The sequence below is a fragment of the Sceloporus occidentalis genome, unplaced genomic scaffold (assembly GCF_023333645.1).
Source record: "Sceloporus occidentalis isolate IW3139 unplaced genomic scaffold, rSceOcc1.0.p SCAF_7, whole genome shotgun sequence".
Lineage (NCBI taxonomy): Eukaryota > Metazoa > Chordata > Lepidosauria > Squamata > Phrynosomatidae > Sceloporus > Sceloporus occidentalis.
The window spans coordinates 24,636,915-24,660,641 of NW_028316987.1; the positions used below are offsets into that span (position 1 = coordinate 24,636,915).

The 23,727-nt window shown below is 40.5% G+C and overlaps 2 protein-coding genes across 6 annotated transcripts in view; one reads left to right on the forward strand and one right to left on the reverse strand.

Moving 5' to 3' along the window:
- Window positions 1-62: 62 nt before the first annotated feature.
- CCDC127 (coiled-coil domain containing 127) lies at window positions 63-11,693 on the forward strand. 5 transcript variants are annotated; one of them, XM_089532414.1, is made up of 5 exons: window positions 93-150; window positions 4,345-4,461; window positions 5,213-5,392; window positions 5,524-5,652; window positions 7,996-11,693. In XM_089532414.1, exons 4-5 carry the CDS (start codon window positions 5,532-5,534, stop codon window positions 8,673-8,675), a joined length of 801 nt encoding a protein of 266 aa, XP_089388540.1. In that variant the 5' UTR covers window positions 93-150; window positions 4,345-4,461; window positions 5,213-5,392; window positions 5,524-5,531; the 3' UTR covers window positions 8,676-11,693. The 5 variants fall into 5 exon arrangements, with proteins under 5 accessions (XP_089388536.1, XP_089388540.1, XP_089388535.1 ...); XM_089532410.1 differs by lacking the exon at window positions 5,213-5,392 and having other exon boundaries at window positions 63-150; window positions 4,380-4,461; XM_089532409.1 differs by lacking the exon at window positions 5,213-5,392.
- A 1,338-nt stretch (window positions 11,694-13,031) lies between these two features.
- PLEKHG4B (pleckstrin homology and RhoGEF domain containing G4B) overlaps window positions 13,032-23,727 on the reverse strand; it is a 107,053-nt gene continuing 96,357 nt past the window's right edge. The window contains exons 20-24 of the mRNA XM_089532270.1: window positions 21,912-22,028; window positions 20,769-21,038; window positions 19,391-19,584; window positions 18,316-18,373; window positions 13,032-15,552 (exon numbers count right to left, since the gene is read on the reverse strand). Coding sequence (XP_089388396.1) covers window positions 18,332-18,373; window positions 19,391-19,584; window positions 20,769-21,038; window positions 21,912-22,028 — 623 coding nt within the window. The 3' untranslated portion in view covers window positions 13,032-15,552; window positions 18,316-18,331. The remainder of the gene's footprint in view (window positions 15,553-18,315; window positions 18,374-19,390; window positions 19,585-20,768; window positions 21,039-21,911; window positions 22,029-23,727) is intronic.

Sequence of the window (23,727 nt, forward strand, 5' to 3'; positions counted from 1 at the left end):
GTCTCACCCCCCCTCCGACCGAGTTGGTACATTCCAAGCGGAAAACATAAAGCCAGTGTGAGCGAAAGAAGGGTTACTGCGCTTGCGCGGTGGAACCAAGATGGCGGCGGCTGAGTGACGGCGGAAGGGTCTCTGTGAGGAGGTCTGGAGGTGCGTTTCTCTTCCCTCCGCTGTGACGTCACAATTTCTTCCTCCTGAAAAAGGGGCTCCGAGGGGAAGCCTGAGGGAAGAGGAAAGGGCCCAGAGAGGGAGAGGTTGTCTCCCTGAGGGCCATCTCCTGGGGAGGAATGTAAAGGAAAATGGAATGCACAGATATAGGATGGGGACACCTGGCTGAATGAAACTACATGGGAAAGGGATCTGGGAGTCCTAGAAGACCACAAGTTGAACATGAGTCAACAGTGTGATGCAGCAGCTAACAAGGCCAATGCGATTCTAGGCTGCATTAATAGTAGTGTCTAGATCAAGTGAAGTCATAGTGCCACTGTATTCTGCTCTGGTCAACCCCACCTGGAATACTGTGTCCAGTTCTGGGCACCACAATTCAAAAAGGACATTGAGAAACTGGAGCCATGTGTCCAAAGTAGGGCAACTAAAATGGTGAAAGGTCTGGAAACCATGAAGCCCTATGAGGAACGACTTAGGGAGCTGGGGATGTTTAGCCTGGAGAAGAGAAAGTTAAGAGGTGATATGATAGCCCTGTTTAAATATCTGAAGGGATGTCATATTGAGGAGGGAGCAGGGGTTGGACTGGATGGCCCTTGTGGTCTTTTCCAACTGTGATTCTGTGATATTATGTGCTCTTTGGCATTTTTCACACATTTCTAAATTACGCACCAGATCCTGTCTTGGAAGATTTTTGCATTCTGTTTCCCTCTCCTTAAATAGATAGGGATTTCCTGCATGCAAATTCTGCACTTTCTCTCTTTCTGTCATTCAAAGGCCTGTTACAGACAGCCAAAATGAAGCTGCTTCGAGTCACAGTGGAGCTATGATGTTTCAATGATGCATGCGTCGTAAGAGTCCAGAAGCCACACCAAAGCCACGCTCCAGCCCTAAGAATTGGAGTGTGGCTTTGGTACGACTTCTGGACTCTTAGGACGCATACATCATTGAACCACCATACCTCCACTGTGACTCGAAGCAGCTTTATTTTGGCTGTCTGTAACAGGCCATTCTGATCATGTGGTTTAGGCCACACCCCCTTTTGGGAAGCTCTCTCTCAAAGGTTTCCTCCTGCCCTCTTGGGTCCTCCATCCTCCTCCTCCTCCATCAAAAGATGGTGAGATAAAGATTGCCTTTTTTTACCTGGACCACTCACTAGCTAGATTTGGATACAGCATCTATGTCTATGTAGATTAATAGCAATACCAATAGCAACTACATTTCTGTACTGCTCATCTCTCTCTCCTCTTCCCAAACCTTTTTATGTGTAAAATGTACACATGCGTTGAGTTAAATATTGAGTTTAATGAAGCAACACTTGTATTTACATATAAAATTTTAAAACATGAATATACATGTCTGAATGAAAATATGTAAATAATAAAAAAAGATATGCATATAGTGCATAGGGGCAGGGACACAACATCCGCTTGCAAATGCTTCTCCAAAATTCCTATGTTGGTTGCATTTTAATGTTTTAAGATATCTGAATGTTACAAGCTGCTGTTGTGAAGTACACAATGCACTTTCCCCCTGTCTTTCATGTTTTCTCATCAGCACCAACAACAGAATTTGAGGCCCGGCACAAGTCACCACCTGAACCATGCCATACTACCATTTAATGGCCTGTTACAGACAGCCAAAATAAAGCTGCTTCGAGTCACAGTGGAGGTATGGTGTTTGAATGATGCATGTGTCGTAAGAGTCCAGAAGCCACACCAAAGCCACGCTCCAGTCCTTAGGGCTGGAGCGTGGCTTTGGCGCAACATCTGGACTCTTAGGATGCATGCATCATTCAAACACCATACCTCCACTGTGACTCGAAGCAGCTTTATTTTGGCTGTCTGTAACAGGCCAATGTGTCTGCACCCCTATAACTGCAACAGGGAACTCAAATGTTAGTTTATGCCAGAATAGGTGTGGCGTTATCTGTCGGTACATTACCATCCTAATGTAATGCCTCGGTTATTGGAGAGTGAACTAGAGTAAGTTACTTCCAGTTTCTGCATCAGGAAATGCTAATGTTTTTGTCTGTCATTCATACATGGACACGCTCCATGGTATTGCAGTCATGAGGACATTAGCTGCCAGAGAGTGGCCTGTGGCTCTTTTTCACATACCTGGAGTGCAGGAGTAAATCTCCATTGACAACATGCTGCCATCCTACAAGAGCGTGACCTATATAGACTATTTGTGTACTATGTGATCAATCTAGCATTCTTGTTTAATGGTTCTAAAAAATTCTTAATTGAAGAAGTGTGCGCTAACACCAGCTTTGTGTTTATGCTAACAATAAAGATTAAGAGGTGATATCATAGCCCTGTTTAAATACTTAAAGGGATGCCATATTGAGGAGGGAGCAAGCTTGTTTTCTGCTGCTCCAGAGATCAGGACCCAGAACAATGGATGCAAGCTACAGGAAAAGAGATTCCACCTCAACATTAGGAGGAACTTCCTGAGAGTAAGGGTTGTTGGACAGTGGAACAAACACTCTCAAATTGTAGTGGAGTCTCCCTCCTTGGAGGTCTTTAAACAGAGGCTGGATGGGCATCTGTCAGGGATGCTTTGAATGAGAGTTCCTGCATGGCAGAATGGGGTTGGACTGGATGGCCCTTGTGGTCTTTTCCAACTCTACGATTCTATGATTCTAAATAATAAACAAAACTTTTATTTATATCCCGCTTCTTTCAACAAGCAATCAGAGCAACTTACATAAAATCCCAACAGTAGCTTAAATATAACCCACATATCCCTCCCCCATTAAAATAACAATTAAAGATGTAAAAATTAAAATAATCTGCAAACAGGTCACAGTTAAAATCTCACGAATTTAAATTAAATTAAACAAGTATGCAAGTTTTTTTTCATGAAAGTAATGTACATAGTTTTGTATAGTCACTGATCTGTGAGCTTGCACTAGAATGGGTTCAGCCCTCACTATTTGATATCTTGGTTTTGACCAGTTGCTTGTGCTTTCCTTTAACTAGTCCCTTGGCTCTTATCAGTTGTAGCTAGTTCTGTTTCAAATTAACTATCTAGTATTACTTTGAAGGCCTGTAATTTGATTGACAAACGTAATCACTCACTGACGTGTCACAATTGTGTCTCATTGTAATCCTGGCCAGTTGTTGTTAGGAGTGGCCAAATGGCCAAATCTGCTGTTCATTTTATGTGTGTGTGTGTGATGAGGATCTAGTATTTCTTAATAAAACAATATTTTATTGTTATTCCAAAATGTGCACATGGATACCTCAGTTGTGTTCCTGGGCATTATTACTACTTTAACAGAACATTTGGAACCACAGGGAGAAATAACATGGAAAATATAGGGATAGGTTCCCGGACCACAAAAAGGAAGAGCAGCGCAACGTGTTTCAACAATTTTTTAATTCAGCATTAACAGTTTTCCCATCTGAAATGAAGCAATAATGTCAGGTAATTCACGCATAAAGAAACAAAAAGATTTTAAACCTTCTAGATACTGCAGGGAAGCCTCTTCCAAAATGCATCAATGGATGCGCTTTCTTTCTTTCCTTCCTTCCTTCTTTCTCCTACTGACCCTTTTCTTGGGATTTCCATTTTAGTGGCCAAACCTATAGATCTCTGTTTCTTTAACATGCTTGGAGTAGTCGGTGAATCAGGCTTATCTGCTTTCCATGTTTTGCTATTGATGCATGCTTAAGAAGGCATTCTGAAGGCAGCTACCCTTTTGTAGGCAAGCACACACAGCTACAGTAGTTTTGGCTAGAGCAGAATCCCATTCTCTCCCAGCTCAAGTTTCATTGCACGGTTTATTGCAGACAACCTTACTCTAAAAGTCTGTTTCTCTAGCCCTCCTTCACCATTCTCCCAGTGCTAATGTTTCTGTAAGAAATCCTAGGCCTGTTACAGACTGCCAAAATAAAGCTGCTTCGGGTCTCTTTGGAGGTATGCTGTTTAAATGATGCATGCATCCTAAGAATCCAGAAGCTGCACCAAAGCCGCACTCCAGTGCTTAGGAATGGAGTGTGGCTTTGGCGCGACCTCCGGACTCTTAGGACCCATGCGTCATTTAAACAGCACACCTCCAAAGAGACCCGAAGCAGCTTTATCTTGGCAGTCTGTAAGAGGCCCTAAAGATTTAGAAAGGAGCTTTTTGTCAGGGGCTTTGTTAACTGCAATTTACTTGTTTATTTCCAGAACAAGAACTAAGGGGTGCCTTTATTTCATTTTAGTTCTAGTATGGCTTTCATCAAGGGACTTCAACCTTTGTGTTTTGAATAATCATATTACATCACTGCTTTACTGGAACTAAAGGTAAGGATTTGTTCTATCTCTCGTGTTCTTGACATCTATATTGATTTAATGTAACTGCTACAAATACTGAGAAATATTTCATATCTGCAAAGAGTATGGTCCCATTGGAACCACAGAAAGCTGCTGCCTTTTTCTCTAATGTTCATATGTGTAAATTTGACAGAAAGATACAAGTAATGAGCTATGTATGTGTTGGGGAGCCTTTTTTAAAAAAATCTGGTAGGAAATTCCTGTGAATGATCTAGTTTCTTTAGATGAGTGGTTCTCAACCTTCCTAATGCAATGACCCTTTAATATAGGCCTGATACAGACAGGCCAAAATAAAACTGCTTTGAGTCACTTTGGAGGTATGGTGTTTCAATGATGCATGCGTCCTAAGAGTCTGGAAGCTACACCAAAGCTGCACTCTAGTCCTTAGGACCAGAGCATGGCTTTGGTGTGGCTTCTGGACTCTTAGGATGCATGTGTCATTGAAACACCATACCTCCAAAGTGACTTGAAGCAGCTTTATTTTGGCCTGTCTGTATAGGGCCATAGTTCTTCATGTTGTTGTGACCCCCAGCCATAAAATTATTTCCACTGCTACATGCAAATATGTGTTTTCTGATGGTCTTAGGTGACCCCTGTGAAAGCGTCGTTTGACCCCCAAAGGAGTCCCGACCCACAGGTTGGGAACCACTGCTTTAGATCATGTAAAATCGCATGGGCAGCACCAAGTAAATAAATTAATTTCCCCTGCATATGCCTGTAGATCTCACAAGACTCTATAAGGAAATATGTGTACACCTATTTTGTGGATATAGCACTGAGTAAAAACATGAAGGAAAATGGGAGGAAACTGAGGGCAGAGTTTCAGAGCTGTGACAGAAGAAAGCAGCAAACAGAAGAGGAGAGTCAAGTTAAGGAGAAAACGGGGCCAAGGAGAAGAAAAGTAAGTGAAATTACATTTTGTAGCAAGGGTAGTACTGATAATATGTAGGTTAGAAAGTATGCAGCTGACAGTATATTTCACAACTAAATATTAGATGCCTAAAATGTATTTATATTTTTTCTGATTATAAGGTTTGTCCATGAATAATTTAAATGATCCTCCTAACTGGAACATCCAGCCTAACGCAAGAAATGATGATGGCCATGGAAGCAAATGGAATTACGCTTTGTTGGTTCCAATGTTGGGGCTGGCTGCATTCCGTGAGTGTCATTACAAACAGAATTAAAACGTGATATTTTACATTGCAGTTTATGGACTAAATTGTCTTGGAGGATATTAGTATGGACTAGACTGAGCTCTTTGACCTAGGTGTCTAGACTGTAGTCTAGCAGATTCATAGAAATCTCCCATCGGAGTGGCTCTCGCTTACAATGGGATAAAGTCAGCCAAAGCCCATATGGATAGGAAAACTCATTGGAGATTATCACACACAAACGGGATAGGGACAGGACTGCTCCCTTGTCCTTATCCCATCATTAACCTGTCTGTGACTGTGATGGCATGAAAGGCTTTCAAATTGTAGCATCAATCTTGTCATCTCTAGCCTGAAGATAAAGCGCCCTCCCTCCATACTATCATCTTTCGGACTGTTAAGGAGTGAATAGGCTGACCTAGCTCCATCAGGGCTAGCCTGAAGATAGAGCACCCTCCCTCCATAAGTGTCATCCGCCAGCCTGTGAGGTAGTGAACATGCAGACCCAGCTCCATCAGGGCTAGCCTGAAGAAGAGCCCTCCCTCCAGTCCATCTGCCTTAGTCCAGGCCTCAGAGGGAGAGAAGAACCACTGGACCTCATCCCCTTTCCCTCCACTATTCCCTTCTCCTTTTGTGTTGTGTCTTTTAGCTTGTAAACCTGAGGGCAGGGAATCTTCTTATTAAAAATAAGAATTGTAAGCCGCTCTAATAGCCTTTAGGGCTGAAGGGTGGGGTATAAATACCATGATTGATTGATTGATTGATTGATTGATTGATTGATTGATTAAAGCAGCATTGCAATAATGTGAACTTCCATTATTGCAAAATGCCAGCCAGTGTCACTTTCATGACAGGTTAATTATGGGATCTGCACAACGTCATCTGAAAGTCTTTTGCGTAATCAGTCAGTTGTGCTTTTCAGACAGGTTAATGTCAGGATCTGTGCGACATCATATGAAAGTCCCCCCCGCAATTGCGTGGGACAAGAATGAGATAACCTCCATGTGATATATCTCCAGAGTGTGCAGATATATATAGTAACATCTTATTGTGCTACTTTGTTACATATCCATAAAAAATAACATCTACTAGCCCAACCTGCCTAGGTTCACTTTAACAGTCAGGAGATGGATTGGGTGAAGGAGGTCTGTTCAGCTGCTGGAAGGGTGCAAAGAAGATGGCATTTCCAACCTCTCCTGCCAGGGAGCAGGTCTGAGACAAGGAATTGCAGCAGGGTGCCTGCGTCTGGTTGTTGCAACTATGCTCACTAGTGGGTGGGTGTTGGAAGTAGTGCTATAAAATTTTATTTAAATATAAGTGGAACATTTCCTTTGAAATCCACTAGAGGATTCTTCATTAAGAATTTTAGGCTTTTGAATTGTTTGCTATTAAAATAAACCTGTCGGTAAGTGTAATCTAATAGTAGATACTACAGTCAACCCTTCTTATACGCGGATTTTTTATACACGGATTTAAGCATCCACGGTTTGAAAATGTTCCAAAAAAGTATAAATTTACCTTGATTTTCCATTTTGTATAAGGGACACAATTTTGCTATGTCATTATATTTAATGGGACTTGAACATACATGGATTTTGTTATACACGGGGGATCTTGGAACCAAACCCAAGCGTATAACAAGGGTCCACTGTATTTATCTGGTCTTCCAAAGGCTTTTTACAAATCCCTCCACTACAGACTCATAAGCAAGGTTATTTTAGAAATTACACAGGCCTGTTACAGACTGCCAGAATAAAGCTGCTTCGGGTCTCTTTGGAGGTATGCTGTTTAAATGATGCATGCATCCTAAGAATCCGGAAGCTGCACCAAAGCTGCACTTCAGTGCTCAGGAATGGAGTGTGGCTTTGGCACGACCTCCAGACGCTTAGGACCCATGCATCATTTAAATAGCATACCTCCAAAGAGACCTGAAGCAGCTTTATTTTGGCAGTGTGTAACAGGCCTTGAAGTAGCTTTCTGGAGCCTATATTACTTTACAGCACAGAAAAAATGATAATCCTGCTGTGGATTATCCAACATTAGCTTTGGTTGACAATTTTCAAAAAGGGTTTAATGTTTTCTAAATCTAGCAGGAACCAGGAAGCTTTGTTCTACCTTCAGGCTAATTATTTTCTGAACAACAATAGGGATCTAATTAACTACCTTCTCACTGGTATTGGCAATTGATGCTTCTCCAGTTCTGGGCATAATTTACTTACCAGTAAATAGCAATATATTACTGAGTGGAAGAGATGGGAACAAGGTATTTCTGAAAATACCTCTAAATCTATTTTGTACAATGAATCATGGTTTGGTTTTGTAGTTTCATTTTTATTTGCTCATTTTTCAGGTTGGATCTGGTCCAGAGAGTCCCAGAAAGAGATAGAAAAAGAGAAGCGGGATTACTATAGAAAACTGGTATTGGTACAGAGAGAGCTTGAATCTAAATACCGTGACATAATCACAGAGAACCGTCGTACAGTTGCCCACTTAGAGTTGGAACTGGAAAAGGAACAGAACCGAACACAGAGTTATCGCAAAGCCCTTGTCTCTCAGAGTCATAAACTTGTAGAAGAAAGAAGAGCTCTGGAACAAGAACGTGCAAAATTGGATCAAGAGAAGCAAATTCTGCAGCACTCTGGAGCAGTGGGTGCTTTGTATAAGAATTGCTTGGAGAAGGAAGAAGAGTGGCAAAAGAGAGCTACTGCTTTATTAAAAGAGTTTGAAGAAGCCCTTACCAAAAGACAGGACATCTATTGCAGCCTTGTGGTACCAAGACATCAGCGATTAGAAATAGAGAAGAAAATGCTAGTTAGAGCAGCAACTGATCCGGTTGCTGTGGACCTGGAAATGGAAACTGGCTTAAAAAATATTTTCAGGCATGATACTTTTTGCAGCAATTTGCTAAACACCAATAAACGTCAGAATGGAAAGCTAATGTGGCTTTACCTCCAGTACTGGGAACTGTCTGTTGAACTCAAAAAATTCAAGAGGGTAGAAAAAGCCATGTTCGGAAAAACTAGTGGCTGAAAAGTATGGCTTTGTGACATGAATCAGCTATAAGTGATTTTTCACATTTATGCTAGTAGTCCAATGTGATATAGAAATCGTGGGTGAAGCCATTGTGCTTGTATACTCTGCTTTCTTGGATGTCCAGACCTGGCACTCTATAATTTCCCCAGCAATCCAGAGTAAAAAAAAACACAGCTTATTTCTTAACAAGCCAGTTATAAAAGCAAGAACTCATAGTTTGTAGCACTAGTCCAGTGGTTCTCAACCAATGGACTGCCAGCTGTTTTTGACTACAACTCCCAGAAGTCTGAACTAGCATAGTCAGTGGCCCAGATTTCTGGGAAATGTAGTTCAAAGCATCTGGAGGAACAAAGGTGAAAACACCTCTAGTCTATTCAGGGAGAGATTCTGTGTGAGAGAATATGCGTTATGTGATATATTTCTTATATATATCATGTAATAAATACACTTTATTTCTCTCTGATTCATCTCAAACAGATATCCCCCAATACTGAAAACAACAAGAACACTAATCATGGGTAGATGGGTATTTGATGTAATATACAAATATGTTTTCCAGAAAATAGATGGCAATGCAAATGATAGAAGCTGAAGCTGAACTCAGGAAGACATTGAATCATGGGGATAAAGCGGTAGTATTCACATTTTAATAAATATGCATATGACCTCACTGCTAATAAGACAGACATATAGTGGACCCTGAGCTTTCTGGTGCCTCTTGGATCAGCACTCAGTGGCAAAGGAAGATGTATTTAGTAGTTGAGGCATCAGAGCATCTTCTTGCAATGTAAGTCAGAATTTTAAAGAATTCAAAGTGAATTCCTAAGAGGTGCAAGCATACGAATTGTATTTTTTGGTAAAAGAAACTAATCAAACATAATGGATTGTTGAGAACTTGAGTATTATTTGAAAGACTATGTTGAACTTCCAATGGCGTCTTTATGAGGGTACAGACTGCACCAGGTGACACCTTAAAGGGGGGAGACACCACTGCTCCTCAAACATCAGCTTTTGGGCAGAAACAGGGTGTGACATTCACCTGTGTCCCATTAAGATGCTGAATAGATGGGTGAGGAGAAAGACGAATCTCCAGTTTAATGAAATTTCTAAATTTGAATTTTTTTTATATATTTTTAAATTTTCTTTAAAAACATCACATTTTACCAACTGCTCATTTTAAGCACATGAAACTAAGCAGACGCAAAAACATTTAAGATGTGCATATGATACTGTAATTTAAAAGTACAATTGTGATTGGGCTAGTTGTTTATGTCACAGCTATTACCATTAGATTCAGTGATAAAGCAATTACAATTTATGAGTAACATTAGTACAAAAAAATCCTAAGAATTCTGTGTGGTAGTGGAGAAGTTCAATAGAGGAGGTGACACCAACCCTAGTGACGTTACTGTGGACGTCCACTTAATCACTGATACTAACAAGATGACATATCTGTATAGTGATGCTTGAGATATGCCATCTCTGTTATTGTCAGTGTGCTGTATCTAGAGAATTCAATGGTGTGTCAGAAAATGTAAAAGTGAAATGTTAGTAAAATTAAAACCAGGAACCTTTCAAGAGCACTTGGAAGATTTCAAAAATCTTACTGGCTTTTGTCATATCCTAGTGATTGCAGAATCATAGCATTGGAAGAGATCCCAAGGGTCATCTAGTCCAACCCACTGCAGGAATCAACAGCTAAAAATCCCTGACAGGTGATCATCCAACCTTTTATTTAAAACTTCCAAGTTACCTTCATATATTTTCCTTATTTCCAAGAAAGTGTCATTTAATATTTTACATCAATGCTTGAATTAATATTCTTGAAAATGCAGACACTTTTTTTAAAAGGACACCATAAAATGGTTGCCGTTTACCTTTGGATTGCTTGACTTGTACATATTATATGCACGAGCACATTAACAGTGGAATTCATAGCTGCAGTAGTTCTCCATACTATGACCGCACAGCCATCTCTACTCACCCTCAGTGTATGAAGTCCGTTGAATTGTTCACGTTTTCAGGTGCCTTCTGAAGTCTACCTTGTACCAAATCAGAAATGTGGGGAAAATTCCTATAGATTTAACGGATCCCCTTGTTTCTAGCTCAATGAACTAAAACTACCATGGGAGGGCATCCTTCCTGTCATGCATCTGAAGCACATTACAGGGACACAGAGCAAGAATCTCCCTAGATGAGATCTCTCCAGCAGTGCTGGTGAAGAATTACCTTTTCGTCTTCTTCCTACTTTTGAATTATGTCAATTACTTCTCCTCACTTCTCTGCATACTAGCTAACCATCCTGCCAAAGATATTACAAAAGTCATCTGCTGACTACTGATAAAAATTAGGCTGATGCTACTTGAAAATTTTACATACACCGTATGTTATTTTTAAGTATCTCAAGTTTGCAAATGTGTCTTTGCAAGTTACATCCTTTATAGTTTTACGGGAGGGCTTTACTGCCTATACTAGTGGAAAATTTGGTGGTAACAGAATCACCTATGATTTCCCCCCTTATGTTATAGCAGTTGTTTAATGGATACACTAAGGCTACTTCCTCCTGCTCATTTACATCCAATTTATTTCTGAGTAAACATATGTATGTTTCTAAATGTTCTTGGTGTGTGCCTTTCAGTTAATTTGTGACTTACATCCTTTCACAGGGTTTTCTTAGCAAGATTTGTTCAGAAGGTTTGCCATGGCCTTTCCCTAAGGCTAAAGAAGTGTGACTTGCCCAAGGTCACCCAGTGGGTTTCCATTGCCAACCAAGAATTTGAGTTTTGGTTTCGTATAGTCCTTGCCCAACACTCAAATCACTACAGCATGCTGGCTGTCTGCTTTGTAAATAACTGACATTCATTCAATATTCATTTGTTACTGTACCACTTTCCATATTTGCTGACCTGTGTGTTATTTTTTTGCAGCCATAAATTTGTTACTTGGTGCAGACAAGTTATTCCTCGTCGTGTTTATGTGTAACATTATTAAATAAATTATTGTAAAATATTCAAATCTTGGTCTTGCTAATGTTAAAGTAAGTGAGCTAGCATTGCATATTTGAGTATGTTCATTTTCTTAAGTACAGTCACAATGTTTAATATTTGGGTAGCTCTTTACCTACATCATCTTATACTGCAGTTCTTGCAACAACTTACAACAGAACTCAGGCCCCATTCCCACTCACCTATTTGCTCTGGATGGAACTGGGCAGATTCGGATCCCCGCTCCCAAATCCATCTGGAAGCAAGTGCCCACCATAATTTACCTTAATCGGGGTTATTTACCCCTGAATGCCATTTCAGCTCTTTGCGAAGAGTTCACATTTGCAGTACCGGTTTAAAATGAAGGCTCATTTGCTGTTAATCAAATTCACTTCCGCTTTTGTCAAAGGTGACATTTCCTACAGCAGTTGGCCAACAGAATGGGTGCTTTCCCCCCTCCTCTTTAAAAAAAAAACTGGCAGCAGGGTGCGCATATTCTGACAAATTTAAAAATCTCCAGGGGTGTGTGTGTGTTGTGTGTAACAAAAGCATTCACTCTTGTATCATGGCACTCTGCATGGCAGGGGGTTGGACTGGATGGCCCGTGCGGTCTCTTCCAATTCTATGATCAATTTGCCAAATTGAAAGGGAAACATTTGTAACATTTGCATTGTAGCATTTGCATTTTAAACAAATAATAATAAAAAAGCCTCTTGCAAAGCGAAGCTGCTGTTCTGGGAGCAAGGGGAAATGAAAGGGAAATGTAGCACAAGCACACACACATTCTATCTATATGTATCACCCAAAAATCATGCGCATAGTCTGTCAAAAATAAAAAATAAAAAGAGAAAGCTGCCTGGTGTGAGAGGGAGGCTTGTTCTGTTCTCTGCCCTCTGACCATGCCTCCCCTGAACTTGACCCTTCCTCCAGCTCCTTCCTCCTCCTGCTCCATCACCCCGATTGCCCCGGGCACCCTTCCTCTGGTTCCATCCTTCTCCGTCACCCCGATTGTCTTGGCACCCTTTCTCTGAGGCTCCTTCGTTCTCCTCCTCTGTCACCCTGATGAAGGGGAGGCATGTTCCTCCCTCTGACCTAAATCCTTCCCCTGAACTTGACTTTATCATGATCGGGGACAAGTTCATATTTGCCGCACCAGTTTTTTTTAAAAAAGATACGGCTTTTACTCCGCTTTCAAAAGACCTGCGCCAAGAGGCATTTGCCCCTGAACAGGTGCGAAAGCCTCATTTTCACTTGTGGAAGGATCGGGACTAATACGAACTTCCTGTGGTTAATCCGGGTTCTGAATAGAGGTAAAAGGTAGTCTGAATGGGCCCTCAGTGTTATCCTGACTGCATTTGAGAGATTTTCAAGAAGTTTTTATAACAGAAGAGAAAGATTAATTGGAAACACTATAGTTTTTATCTTATTTCTTCAACAATTACACTATTGCTATTGCATATTTTCATGTACACATATAAACAAGTACCACTAGCAACATATAAATCTCTATCCTGAAACTGGAATAGATAACCTTTGTCTCACTGAGGTCTATTTTTTGCTTTATGGGAAGTTGTTGGAGTCCACAATGCAGGAGCAGGTATGATTTATGAGGCTAGGCTCTTGCTCAAAGCAAGAACTGTACATAATGCTGCCAGTGCTTTTAGGTAGAATTGGAGAACAAGAATATTTGCCTAGGTTTGGAATTACAGTGATCCTAGGCAGCTTTCATATTTTTGGGACCCCATAACTATTGAGAACACCACTGAAATATGCCCAGATATGGAATGAGGATTTCTAAACTGCATATATAATTCACTTATACATCTATCAATTGATTTATTACTGTTTCAACTTTCTATTACACTCTGAATCTTAACAGATCAGACCCAGGTCTATCTAGCCCAGTAGTTCATTTTCAGCAATGGAGAGCTAGTTGCTTCTGGGAAACCCACAGGAAAGCAGTCCTCCTCTGTTTGCCCTTGTACCTCCATACTACCTGGCCCTGGGCACAAAGCTGCCATTGAGAGGACTAATGTCAAAATTTGAAAAACCTTTTCACAATCCACTGGGCACCATGGCCAACATTTCATTTGACTTTTAAAAATGCAGTCTGACATGTTTAATGAAGAAAAATGAAATGCATACTAAAATACTAACGTTTTATTGTGTCTTATTTTTTTAAAAAAATCATACATTGTGATACTGGACAAACAGAAGTTTAAAAGCGTATTTAAAAAATATTTAGTTCCACATAAATTCAATATTTTCAGTGTATGTGGCAGGACCTGTTACAAAGCAGGCAGGCTCTAAAGTAGTCTAAAATCCCACATTCAATTCTCCAAGCCTAAAGTATGTGTCCCTGATTGGAAAGGGAGGCAAATGACCAGGCTTCTGGTCTGTACATCATAGGCCTCTGTTAGCAAGCATTGGGAAAATTAGCTGAAAAGTATTCTCAGTTTTATTATGCATGGCAATAAGAAGTAATGGGGTTCCATGTTACTGATGCAGCAATTTTAGGCTGCATCAAGAAACGTATAGTGTCTAAATTAAGGGAAGTAGTAGTGCCACTCTATTCTGCTTTGGTCAGGCTCCACCTGGAATACTGTGTCCAGTTCTGGGCACCACATTTCAAAAAGGACATTGAGAAACTGGAACGTGTCCAAAGGAGGGTGACTAAAATGGTGAAGGGTCTGGAAACCATGTCCTATGAGGAACGTCTTAGGGAGCTGGGGGGTGTTTAGCCTGGAGAAGAGAAGGTTAAGAGGTGATATGATAGCCCTGTTTAAATATTTCAAGGGGTGTCATACTGAGCTTGTTTTCTGAACAGGACCTGGAACAATGGATGCAAACTACAGGAAAAGAGATTCCACCTCAACAATAGGAAGAACTTCCTGACAGTAAGGGCTGTTCGACAGTGGAACACACTCATTCAGAGTGTAGTGGGGTCTCCTTCCTTGGAGGTCTTTAAACAGAGGCTGGATGGCCATCTGTCGGGGTTACTTTGAGAGTTCCTGCATGGCAAGGGGTTGGACTGGATGGCCCTTGTGGTCTCTTCCAACTCTGTGATTCTATGATTAGTACAATTCTGGCGCTTTTTTTTCAATGGCTATGCAAGGCCAAGATGTATTGTATTCATTGAGTTATCACTCAGTGTGTTTAGTAGGCACAGGAAAAGGTAAGAACCCATTTAGCGTTCGAAAGCCCTCTTCTTAACTCTTGGGGAAAATTAGTCATCCCTCTTGCTTTTAAGTCTGTTCTTCACACAGGAATAGACATTTTTTTTTGGAGCGGGGAGGTTTCTGAGCAAGTTGAACTCTGAAACAGACACCATGTTACATGATCACACAGGGCTTCACCTTTGTCATGATGTGCTCAGTGTGAGGTGCTGTCTGCAACCAAGAGCAAACGGGTTTGATTATGAGGTATTTAGAAAACAGTCACATGCTGAAGCACAAACAAGCTCTGTTACCTATATGGAGGGAGGCTCTGAAAATGTTTAAGAACTTACTAATAGTTACACAAGTTTATTTCAGTGCTTACCATCTAGAAAAATCCCCATATTCTAGAATGTACTAGAAATTTCTTTTAAAATCTGTACTGAAGAAACATTTACAAAACAGGACAATAAATATTTACAAATAGGTTCAAAACATTTTGTACATTTTTAATCTGTATACATAAAGTTTTCCGGATTTACAGGATTTTCAAAAATATAGTAACATCTAACTCTCATCGTCTATACAAAAAAGTAAATGGGGGTGGGGAAACCATATTTATTATATACAAATACGCATACATTTAATTATTGAAGGAACAGAAGGAGGTCACCTGGAAATAGTGCTGTTGGTGTTACGTGGTTCAAATTTCAGCCGTCCTTATCATATATTGCCCTAGAGAACAAAAAAAAAATCAATTTCATAATTCAGAGGTACTTTGACAAAGTTTTGGAGCAGAGTTTGTTTTAGAAAGGAAGGATGTACAATAAACTTAGACTCCAAGATGTTACATGGGACTGCTCAGAATAACCTTTAATATCTTGGTCAACCCTGTGTCTGAGATAGTGTGTTGAGCGTGAAAAAGAAAAGAAAGAAAAGACTTCTAAACAATCTAATTCAGCTCTCAAAACAATACCCTGAACACACCTGACATTGTCTGATTTTCAGAGCTAAGATGAGTTGGACGTTGTGGGTATTTGGATCAGTACCAGGGAGTTCCAGATAAAAATAGGAAAGAATCCTGCCTGAAATCCTGTAAAGCCATTGCTACAGCAAGAGATGACAATACTGAGCTAGATGGGAAATATGAGACAGCTTCCTATGTTCCTAACAGGACCAGTTCATATAACTAGGGGGTAGAAATTGAGATGTGCACAGTTCTGGAATTGGCCTAAGTATCCATTTTTGTCTGCAGCTTTTCCTTCGCCACTTGCCAACAAGGGCCTGCATTATGTTTACTACAACTAATGATTCCTTAAAGGATTCTGTTACAGTAGATTCTTTCCCCATATACAGATAATATATTATCTCTGCTGCAAAATAACCCACCATCTGCTGGGGTTTCGTATACCCATAGGTGGCCCATGCTCCAAACAAGGGGGAATTCCTTATGGCAAAGTATCTGTGCATTTCATTTTTCTGCCCTAAGTGCACTACCTTCCATTTCTCCCTGTTGAAGTTCATTTTGTTAGCTTTGGCCCAGGTTTCTAGTCTATAGAGGTCATTTTGAATTTTGATCCCGTCCTCTGGGGTGTTAGCTACTCCTAATTTGGTGCAGATGACACCCAATTATTCAAGTGCATTCACTTTATGTAGCCTTTGGGGTATAACTGACCTGTTACCATATGCAGTCGGCCCTTCTTATACATGGATTCAAGCATACATGGTTTGAAAATGTTCAAAAAAGTATAAATTTCAAATATCAAACTTGATTTCCCACTTTTTTATAAGGGACACCATTTTGCTATGTCATTATATTTAATGGGACTTGAGCATACACAGATTTTGTTATACATGGGGGATCTTGGAACCAAGCCCTAGCATATAACAAGGGTCCACTGTATATGTGGATCCATATAACTATATGGGCTCTTCCACATAAGCCCTATTCTCACAGCAGTCATGCAAGTCGTGCGACGGTCAGGAGCACCTGTCATCAGCTTCGGCTGATTCGCCAGCTGCGCCCATACCTGGACCAGAGGGACCTAGAAACTGTTGTACACGCTCTGGTAACTTCAAGATTGGATTTCTGCAACGTACTCTACATGGGGCAACCCTTATACCAAACTCGGAAACTCCAGATGGTGCAGAACATGGCTGCTCGGCTGGTCACTGGCGTTTCCAGGACCAGCCATATAACACCGGTCTTAAAGGACCTCCATTGGCTGCCCATCCGTTTCCGAGCTCAATATAAGGCGTTGGTAATTACCTATAAAGCCCTAAATGGCTTGGGCCCAGGATACCTAAAGGACCGCCTCTCCCCGTATATTCCGCCTCGCACCCTCAGATCGACTGGGCAGCAGCTACTGAAGGTGCCTGGGGCTAGGTTAGCCTCCACTTCGCGGAGGACGTTTTCCACAGCTGCCCCAGCCCTTTGGAATGAGCTGCCCATAGAGCTCCGCTCGTCTACCACCCTGGCCCAATTCAGGAAGGACTTAAAAACCTTCCTGTTCCAACAGGCATTCCCCAAATAGTTATCCTGCGGGCCTCCCTCCTCTTTTCGTGGCCATGAGGTTGGGTCATGGGGTTTTCTTTTGATTTTTTTTCTGTCTGTTGGAGTTAAGTTGTTTATGATCTATTGGATGTTTTATTGTATTTTTAAGGTATTTTTATTGATATGTATTTTAATATTGTCTGTTTTACTGTTGTGAGCCGCCCTGATCGAAGGAAGGGCGGCATACAAATAAAATTTATTATTATTATTATTAAGTAATAATAAAATGGAAATATACTGCTTTCCAAGCAGCCATCACTACATGTTTCTCAATATAGGGGCTGCTGCCCCCATCACACTCTCCTCCTGATCTCTCCCCTTAACCCCACTTCCCTGCCTTAGTCCCTATCCAGCACACCTTTAAGTGTTTTTTTGTTTTGTTTTGTTTCTCCCATATTCCATGCAATTATGGAGCTCTGCTGCCACAATTTAAGTCTTTAAAAAGAGAAAGAAAGAAAGAAAGAAAGAAAGAAAGAAAGAAAGAAAGAATCACAACACTTTGGAATAGCAAAGAGGAGGGGGGACAGGGAAGAGGACAAGACACTGATATTATATGCCTGGCTATCATGCAACTGTCCCAGAAGTGACATTCTGCAGCTGGGGATTTGTGTGATTGTCAGGTAATTCACAGTTTTCCCCATCAATGAAAAGGGACAGATCAGGGGACAGGGCAGGTACAGGGTGGAAGCATCATGCAACGAATATTGCCAAAGCTGCTTCTTTCTCAGTGAAACTGTGGTTTAAAAGTTGTGTGTAGTAATGTCCTTAGTTACTAAAACTTAAATAGAGGATTAAAGAGGTGAAAATGTTAAAAAGTTAACATACAGTTATTTTTTCCAATACAAACATGCAAATCAGGTTTTCTAAATTCTCTGATGTTCCTATTTGATTTTTAGAAAGTTAACATGGATGAGTTTAATACAAAGCTAAGAAAATCCACTTACTGAAAAGTACTGTCTGTCAAACCATGGTTGAGAGGCCTAATATATGTGAAGTTTTGTTCTGATAGAGAAGGGAGGGAAAGTTATGCAAAGTCAACATGACTTCTTATTAAGAATAACCTGCAGTTTTACAGAAATTTGATCTGTGACACAACTTTCTGCAATGTTTTTCCAACTTTCCTTAGAAGAAGAAATAAAAGACCTCTAACCAATTTATTTATTTATTTATTTATTTATTTATTTAATAGCCTGCTTGTCTCCCATCATGGGATTCAAATATCCACATTATCCTCTTGGATTGCAATCTTGTGCCCCTAGGTGAGTTCTCATATTGAAGAGGTGAGGTCCAGTATTATACCCCCTGCTTATCCTCACAGGTCTTTTTGCAGACATTTCCTTTCCAGGGTCAGAGCTCTGATGTCAGAGGAAGGAAATGGGCAGATTAGGGCACTTCATAAAACAGGACTGGTGAGGCTGTGGATACTGTACTGTACTATGTATTCAAAGCCTTCCCAGCTCTGTGTCAAATGTCCAGTAGAAAAGATTAAAACCATCCTGAGCACTATTTTGCCTTCTAATTGTTGTCTTTAAAAAAAACAACAACCCAAAAACCTTTCTGATTCAAAAAAGGTCTCTTCTGGACCTCAAATAGCCCAAGTAGACCTGCAACTAAAAGACAAAATTGCCCACCACACTCCCAAAGAGTGTGTGGGATCATTTAGGGCAAAAACAAGAAATCAAAATAAAGGACAGGCATAAAGCATTTGTATATAGTCCTCCAAGGTTCTATGGAGGGCTAATATAGCCTCCCAATTTATTCATTTATTTATTTCCAAGATTTACACCCAGCCTTTCTCCTGCAGTGGGATTCAAGGCAGTTCCTAACCCTTGACAATTGCCCATTTCTGATCTAAACTGAGCCAAAGTCTGGAATTTCTCTCTGCATTGCTGGTGAGCCTTCCAGATGAGACTGGAAAGATAAGAAATATCTTAATGCGCTAAACAGCAACTGATTGATGCAACAGCAGAATGTTAACCGTGAACAATCTTTATATATTTATTTAACAAAGGTACTTACAGCTAGGATATATTCTCCACTGGGTTTTGACCTGGGATTTTTCTCTGAAAGAGAAGGAGATCTGCATTCTGATGAAAGCTTTGAACCTTCGTCCCGAAATGTCTTGGTAAGGACTGGGGAGAACTCAGAGAGGACAGAGCTGCTGAAACTGCTTGTGCTCTCCCTTGACGTGTCCTGGGATGACTCAGAACTCTCTGGAACAACAAGAATCAGTATTCATTAACATAGTCACTGTATATTATTCAACAGGGATTCTAACAACACATCTAAAAGACAATCCATGATTATTCTCTGTACTGCAACACACCGAACTGCTAACATTCCAACACTATATATGACATTTCTAGGTCAATGGTTCAGCCTGTGCACCATCACCAACCTCTGGACAAGCGTAAGAGAACAACAAAAAAATCAGGAAAACTGCCAAGAGGCTTTTGTAAACTAATAGTCAAGTGTTGCTTCCTAATGCCTACCAAGGAGTACTCCAGACCTTTGGGGCTAGAACTCTCATCAGGCCCACCCAATATGATAACTAGGAATGGACTGTTGGTTATGGTTTGACTCTGTATTCATTCCTGCTACAAAGACTGTCAGGACAGTATTGCTTGCTGGCTTGAGCAACAAGATGCCCTCACTGGCCCTTCTTAATTCTAGCCCATTTTTGCCTTACCTCTCCCTCAACTCAACAGGAAATTTACTACTGAACAGAAGAATCAGATCCTGGGCAAGTTCAGTATTATTCAACAGCAAGTTACTAGCTCTCAAGCACATGAAGATAAGCTATGGGCTATACGTTTTAGAAAGCGGAGCTGAATAAAACTTCCAGTAATCAAGGTTTCAGTGTCCTGCGTAATCCCTTAGAATCAATCATAGAATAATAGAATTGGAAGAGACCACAAGGGCCATCCAGTCCAACCCCCTGCCATGCAGGAACTGTGTACCTTATTTTAAAAAATGGTAAAATCAATGTTTGCTTTTTGGATTTTTTTGGTGAGGGGGAATATTTTCAATCTGTGGATGCAGAATCCATGGATAAGGAGAGCCAACTGTAATACAATCTGACAACTGCAATACTAAGGATTTTCAGTCAACTACAATTTCATTGCATTTGCGTCTCTAATTTTTATAGTAAGTTTTATTAAATTTAAAATCCACACAAAGAAGACACAAGTATTGTATATAATTAAATATAAGTTGAGAAATTTTTGCCCCAAAATGGACTCCAAAATCATGGCAGGATCAATGATAAACCTGAAGACACTTATCCCAAAACACTGCCCTAGCATTACATACTGGGCCTTCTCTGTTCAGGGGATTGAGTTAATATGACTTGAATCTTTACTGGTCTTCCTTAATCCTGGAACCTTAATGTACTCACCCACTGAGGGCTGACTTCCAACTTCCTGTTCCAATTCATCTTCTTCAATACAGGTTCTGACATCATATGACCAGTGGTTGATGGGTGGCCCCACTAAAGCAAAAGGAGATGGAGTAGAATATACATGCAGGTTTAGTGATCCCAGGATGGAAGAAGACGACTGGCTACTGGAGGAAGATGTACTGCTGTTTGAGATCGTGGAATGGGGCCTCTTAAACGGTGTAGAGTGGTCAAATGAAGAAACAGCTATTGAGGCACGAGTCCTTGACTCTAGTCAGACAAAGAAAAATATATCTGTCAATTCTTGGAACAAAGAACAAAGTAAATGAAAAAGATACTTGATGAAAAAGTGTGATACTGCCACAACTCGGTGCCAAAGCACAATGCTTTGCAGGCAGAAGTTCCAGCTTCAGTCCTTGTCATATCCTCGTGAAAAGAGATCAAACAAGAAAGAAAAACTCTGGATCACATATTGTACCAGGTTTGGAGGGACCAATGATCTTCCTGTACTACAGCATTATCACTATTACTACTTAACTGGTATGCTATGAAAAAAAATGCAATGTGTTTTGTCCATATTCAGTGATCATGTGGTAATTACACTTCATGATGGCTACTGGGTCACAGATGTGCATTAGGGTGGCTGAAAAGCTAATTCTGAGTTGATGAAGTGTACAAAAATTCTATTTGAAAATACACAAAGTAGTCTTTACAATAAAGGTTTGTCATGAAAATGGATCTATGAACATTACAAGCTCATTCTCTGCATACCATCGCTCTCCTTCAGCTGAGGACAGGATGAAGAAAAAAAGCCCTACATCAGAAACAGGAAGTGCTTGAGACAAGAAGCCAAGGACAGAGAAAGGCTGGGGACTCCTGTGGCACCCCATCGGAGACTGACTATACTTTGGGTTTTAGTCTGAGCTGTAAATGAGCCATCCAAGGTACTGCAACTATTTGGGGAAAGGTTTAATCACTTTGGATAGTTCTAGGAAGTCACCATGCACTTCATGTACTCTGAACTCAAAGGACTGTGACCCAGCCCCCTATTGTCCAGAAAGGGCTAGAGAAAGACCTTGGTTTGAAAACCTAGATAGGAGTTGCCAAGTCTCCAAAGAAATGAGAGAAAGTGCCAAACCATACCTGCTCCCTTCATGATGAAGTCTATAGCTCGATCACTTATAGCTGCATCGCTGGGCTTGATATCCATAAATGGTTTATTCCCTATGCCCATAGAGACCATTTCTTGCATTCGGAGTTCTAGAAACAAGTAACCAAAATAATTTAAGAAATAATTATTAAATTGTTTCTTATAAAGAACTAGAAATATGCTACATTACAAAAATCCAAAATCATAGCTCAGGGCTAATGGTTATAATGCACCCAATACAAATCAGAACGAAAGAAGGGAAGCATCACAACCCTGATTCCAGTTGTGAGCACTGGTGGCTATTTAGACTTTAAAGCGTTCATATTAGATATAAAGACTTCCAGAATGAGCATCATTTTTACATAAGAAACTATGGCACAAACACACAATTTTGTGGATCATTTGTTTTCCTTTTTGTTTTGTTTTCTAATGAAGATGGAACATTTGCCATGTGTGTACCATCTACTTAAAGATGGATGGAGCACAGCTTGGTAGAAGTTCTGAAAACACCATGCAAAATGAGGCTGAAATCCAGTATCACGTGAACTGGTTATGCAACAGGAATTTTTCCTTCCACCTGCAGCCCCTTGACCTACCGAATAACATCTCTGCAGCAGATCTGAAGAGCAAATGGGACTAGAGTTTGGAAATGTACTTTTAAAAAGACATCCATAACTGGCATAATGACATTCCAAAGTGACCCATAACCAAGCAGTATAGGTGGATGCTCTGGAGAGCAGAATCTCTCCTTCACCATTCTGAAGACAGATACAGTTCTGCCATTGACTAGAAACCACTGTAATGTAAATGGGGGTGGCTGGGGAACAAACTCTCTTGAACAGGCTACAACAAGATTCATAGTGTGACACATGAAAACCTCTTTATTGGGTATGGACAGGAGGAGAAACACGCAGAGGTTTCACATGCAGTTCTCCCTCAAAATGGAAGGTTATTCCAGGACAGGCTATATAAAAGAAGGAGCCTCCCCATCATCCCAGGTGAAAACTTTCTGGGAAATGAGACTGCACACCCAGCTGCAAAACCTGCCTTCCAAAGGCCATGGCTAATGCTTGAAAACTGGCCTTGTAAATGCTTCACAAAGATAGGTGGGTCATCAGTGGCATTTTACAGGAGGCTTCCAGTGAAGAATTCATACCAAAGGCCCCTGAAGTTGCAGCCCCTCTTTCAGAAAAAGCTGCTATGTCCTTAGCAAGTTGGTAGATGATGGGCTTGGCAGACTAAACTTCTACCCTGTTGAATCCATCTGCTAAAAATGGGCAACGAAACTGTTCTTTTCTCATCAAGTGTGATGAAAAGATGTAACGAATGAATCAGGTCATTTAGCCTGCACCATCCTGTTAAAATGGAATTGCAAGTGTTACAAGTCTCAGACCAATGCTACACTTGTTTCTTGAGATAAACAGAATTGAGACAGCAGTTTATAATATTTATGAAAAACAGAATTGACTTTTAGAGAAGAGAATGCAGGGAGAATGTGAGGTCAATCAGGAAATAGGTAAATGTGCAAAACTCCCAAATTTACATTTCCATTTTGCTTGCGAATTGACTCCTCTCACGTAATGGTTGCTGTGTGAAACTGCAACTCTCCAGATGCATGTGGTTTCCTGATTTCCTAAACTTGTAATAAAAGTCTTCCCTGATTGATTATGATGTATATATACCTAGGATTTTAATATTTTGAATTGGATGTTTTTAGATAATTGATATTGGATTGTAATTTGTATTAATGTGTGTTAAATTGTCTCATTGTCCCATTTTATTTTATTGTACCTATTTTATATGCTGTAC

Bases quoted from the DNA above. Each gene is read 5' to 3' on its own strand.
- CCDC127 (XM_089532410.1), top strand. From the start codon at position 5,532: ATGAATAATTTAAATGATCCTCCTAACTGGAACATCCAGCCTAACGCA. The intron at 5,653-7,995 runs GTGAGTGTCATT...CTCATTTTTCAG, and splicing joins GTTGGGGCTGGCTGCATTCC to GTTGGATCTGGTCCAGAGAG.